The sequence below is a fragment of the Etheostoma spectabile genome, chromosome 16 (genome assembly GCF_008692095.1).
Source record: "Etheostoma spectabile isolate EspeVRDwgs_2016 chromosome 16, UIUC_Espe_1.0, whole genome shotgun sequence".
Lineage (NCBI taxonomy): Eukaryota > Metazoa > Chordata > Actinopteri > Perciformes > Percidae > Etheostoma > Etheostoma spectabile.
Genome location: NC_045748.1, coordinates 11756235 through 11761010, shown reverse-complemented (window position 1 = coordinate 11761010; position 4776 = coordinate 11756235). Strand labels below are relative to the sequence as shown.

At 39.8% G+C, this 4776-nt stretch overlaps 1 protein-coding gene across 2 annotated transcripts in view; it reads right to left on the bottom strand.

Annotated features, from left to right (window-relative positions):
• LOC116703885 (protein sidekick-2) overlaps nt 1-4776 on the bottom strand; it is a gene marked incomplete at its 3' end in the record, with an annotated part of 8020 nt that continues 3244 nt past the window's right edge. For both annotated transcript variants that reach the window (XM_032538921.1, XM_032538922.1), the window contains 8 exon segments: nt 1-631; nt 712-793; nt 895-973; nt 1078-1221; nt 2049-2210; nt 2885-3016; nt 3565-3750; nt 3886-4090. In XM_032538921.1, the coding sequence (XP_032394812.1) occupies nt 227-631; nt 712-793; nt 895-973; nt 1078-1221; nt 2049-2210; nt 2885-3016; nt 3565-3750; nt 3886-4090 (1395 nt within the window).

Below are 4776 nucleotides of genomic sequence, written 5' to 3'. Positions count from 1 at the left end.
GCAGTTGGGGGTTTGGTGCTTTGCTCAAGAGCACCTTGGCAGTGCCCAGGAGGTGAACTGGCAGCTCTCCAGCTACCAGTCCACCACCATACTTTTGTCCATATGTAAACTTGAACCTGTGACTCTCCGGTTCCCAACCCAACTCCCTACGGACTGAGCTACTGCAGTCCTGTTTCAAATTGTTTTCACACAATTGTGAAAATCTCCTTGCGGTCCAAGACCGGCCTTATACAGATAATTTTGATGTTACCACGGTCAAGTCTGGGTCCTCGGGTTTGCTTTCCGTGGCTTGGGTAACTGATGTATTTGCTGACATGCCCTGAGGAATCCCTTGCTGAAACAGTTCCATTGTTGTATATTCACTTGAAAAGGCGAAAGGAGAACTCTGGGGGTCTGTCCGTTGGATGTCTGGGAATGTCTCTGCAGTGACGCCAGGTGGGATGCCTCCACTCCCATCTACTGTGTCTCTTTGCATCCAGTTACAAGACCTGTCTGGTGAGTCGTCCTCATCCTCTAAGACGTGATAAAGCGGTAATGTGCTAGCAGGGATCACATCTTCTTTCTCAACTATCTGAAGGCTGTATGTATCCCATTCTTCCGCCTTCAGGGCATTGATGGACTCTAATAGTTCCTGAGTGAAGTAAAAACAGTTCCTCGTTAATTTGATTTTTTTCATAGTCTGGTAGCTTAAGGTTTTGCACAGACACTTACCAGTTCACAGGGTCCTATTATCTTCTGCAATGCATTGCTTTTTCCAGGGTTAGGTATGCTTGGCCACAGAATGACTTTTGCTCTGAATGAAGTAGATAGTGTAGGGTAGATATTTATCCATATTAAAAATGTATGACTTGTTCAACATACATGTAAGACAGTGGCGATACCTTTTTAGTTTACCTTTTTATTATCACCGATCCAAATATCAGCACAGTGGCCCCAACTGCAAAGACTGTGACACCACTGAAGTTAGAAAACCCTACGGAAAGAAAATACACACTAAGTCAGGATGATCCTTAGCAAATATTAAGCTTCAGGAATTACATTTGCGTAATGGTCATGAAGATGTTTGATTGATATAACCTCCAGATTTAGTTTTAAAGATGCTTTCTGTGTTTCGTACTCCTGCTCCTGCCTGGGTGAAACCCGATATCTGGACTTTGTATGCTGTGCCACCTTTGAGATCCCCCAATTCATAGCTGTTTAACGTTGGATCCACTGAAATATCTGCAATCAAAGAGTGACAGTTTACAACATATTACAAATGCAACTTGGACACATCTGATTTAAAGTTGGTCTGAATTTTCCAAATTCTACAGTATTTAATTATCTACACTTGGCAAAGCAGGTGTTAGCCACATTAGCAGCGAAGCTGTAGGATGGCAATATCAATCGGTCGCTTTGTCCACAACTTTGATCCAAAATGAAATATCTCAACTGTAGGGTCTATTTATACATACACAGACATTCATAGTCCCAAGAGGGTGAATCCTTGTGACTTTGGTTAGCCCCATTTTTTAAGCAGGTCAGAGTTTTCATTTATCTAGTTAAATATCAACATCTACCGAATGGAATGCCAAAAGAAGATGTACAGGCGTTTGTGGTTCCTTGCTGATGAATCTGACTTATCCTCTAGCACCACCATCAGATTGGCACCTGTGGTTTTAAAGTGAAATGTCTTGATGGATGGATGGATTGATTGATTGAAATTAATTTGGTAACTTCACGCCCCCCTCAGGATGAAGTCTACTCCCTTTGGTGAGCCGTTTTATGACCAAATATCTGCACAACTAACAACATTCCCATCAACCTTAGCTGCACAAATGTGTGCTTTGGTGTTAATTAGCAAATGTAAGCATGACAAAAAGCAAAACTAAGATTGTGACCATGATAAACCTTTAGCATGTTAGCATGACAGCAGTAAACAAACCAGCTGGCACACAGGAAATCCATTTAGAATAATTGTGACTGTGTGTAATTGTTGAAAACAATGGTTGTGAAGCCAATGATGTTATGAGTGAGTAGTGACTTAGTTTAAGGTGGATAATGCTTACTTCTCTCTGTACTTGTCCCTCCGGGGTTGTACTCGGTGTAGTAGATTATGTAACCCAGTAGGAAACCTCTGATGTCTTCCTCCGGGATGGACGACCACTGCAGCAGCACTGAATTCAGCGTCACAGTGTAGCTGCTGATGTTTGTGGGAGCGCTGACGGGAGCTTTGGAAGTATAAAATCAAGAAGTCAGACTGCTTTGTTCTGGATACGATACTACAAAACTAGCACTATTGGCATATTGGAGGTGATCTTTGTCCTTGTTGTTAGCCATGCTAGCGGTGTAGCACTAGGGTTTTGCAGTACCGGTTAGTCAATCCACCACTTTGGTCCAGACGGAACCAAACAGCTTGCAGTTTGTATCCCAACAATTGTCATTAAAGTTTGTTCAGATATTCATGGTCCCCAGAGGATAAATCTTAATTACTTTGGTGATCTCCTGACTATTCCTCTAGAGCTATCAAAAAGTCGAAATCTCATTTATCATGTAGCTACATCTACAAAATCGGTCATTACAAAACTTTTGTCGAGACATTCATGATCCCAGGGGAATTAATCTTTAAGATGTTGGTGATCCCTTGACTTTTCCTGTAGTGCCAACAGCAATTTAATATTCAAAATGTCTTGAGAAATTTGGAATGGATTGCCATGACATTGGATGCCGACATTGATGGTGTTTGTGAACTTAGGGGACTTTTCTTCACCTGGTAATCATTTCAATTTGTCCAATACTTTGGTTTATCTTTGTTTGGTTTTCTTTAAATGAGCGTTGCAGCCTCACAGCTAGTCTGGTTTATTCCAATAACAAAGAGTGTATAGGTAGTAGGCCTGGGACTTACATCCTTCAATGAAATAGAACTGTGTACTCCCATAGGTGCTCTCGCTGTTGTTTACGTGCCTCATGTTGCAGGTCGCCTTGTTTGGCCGTGTGTGCAGAGTGATGTTGTATCTCTTGTATGGCTCCAAAGGCTCTAGGGATTTAAAATAACCAAATGGATTATAGCAAGAAACCTAATATATTTGATAAAGTACCAAAATTAACGCCCTCCTTCATTCCTTTTCTTAGAAACATAACACCACATGAGTTACGTCTATTATCAACATAATGAGGAATCAGTTTTTGACAAACGTTTCCCCCAAGTCAGATTGGGGGAAACATTATTATTATTATTATTATTGAAAAAAAAGAACATATCTGAAAAATTTATTTCATTAGTGTGTCTTCCAATTCCTGCTTGTAGCAACTAAAACATGATTAATATATATTTTTTCTGGTCATGTTTAGACACTCAAAGTACTTTGTTTCCCTGACCTTTACCAAATGTGTGTTTTTGTTGGCTGAACATGGCCTCAGCTTTGTCAACACACACTACATTATTCACTCTTTCTTTCACCACATGACATAATCTAGACACAAATTACATTATTTTTAAAATGTTCTTGGCAAAACAGATGAGTAGCATATGAGCTTAACGTCTCGGGGACGAGGTTGACCAAAGTATGAGGAATATGTCCATACCTGATAAAGGAGATAAGGTCCGATAGTTGTTTGCGTTCTGATAAAATGAAATGTACGCTGCTTTATGCCCCTTTGTCATGTACTCCACAGAATAGCAGACATGATTTTTGATGAGATTGTCTTTCCAGTAGATGGTAAAAGATGTGCTGTTGTGTACTGTTATGTTCAGCTTCCCAGCTCCCATACCTGTGTGGACCAATGTATAATCATTTTCAAATTTGATCTTAACATTCTGTAGGCTATACTGTATATAGACCCAATCTCCAAGAGTGACAACTGTGCAGAAAACAGAAAAAAATAAGAAGTTAGATGACAACTCACTCGGCATGTCTTCTCGCTGTGGTATCAGCTGGCTCACAGCTGGGGAGATGCTAGCGTTGTTGACAGCACTGACGGTGAGATGATAAGCTGAATAGGAGAGAATCAGTCTGATCTCAGGCTGAGTGGTGTTCATCCACTCCCATGCTTCTCCTGACGCCTTCCCAATGGTCACATAGTAGCCATCATACAGCTCTTTGGCGGGAAACTAACAAACAGGGCCATTTTATTAGCGCAGTTACATCTGAACGGAAGTTCTGAGAGAAACAAATTCTGGTAATCTATTTTTTTTTAAAGTCTAATCTAAATAGTTTTATCTGCTGTGTTTATGATTTAAAAACAGGTACAAATACAAAATTTCGGTAGGCAAATGTTTGGATATGTTGTTGTAATACTCATTTTGTCCACAAGAGGCTGAAGTGCACTACTACTCTATGTTCCAAGTTGGACTAAAAGTTAAATTAAAATACATTTCTAGCCTATAGAAAGACATTAATGTAACATAAATTGCTAGCAGATATGCAGCTTGTGTTTAGAATGCAAGGACAAATTAAGTCCTGTTTAGAACATGGGGCAGAGGTGCACTTCAGCCTCTTGTGGACAAAATGAGTAGTACAAAAAAGAACACTATCAAACAAATTATCCTGACAAAAAAAAAAAAATGTACCTGCCAAAACCACATAAATAACTTGAAAAACTTCAGGAATAAACCTGCCCTTTTTCACCTCTTCTTATATCATAAAGAGATGTGAGAAAACTATTTAGAACAGACATGCAAAAGATCATCAGAAGAAAAGAAAAAACGGTTTTCACTTGCCTCGCAGGACAGTAGCTATCGCTACACATGAAATATATTCTTGTGGAAGGAAAATTTTGAGGAGATACATTAAAAAA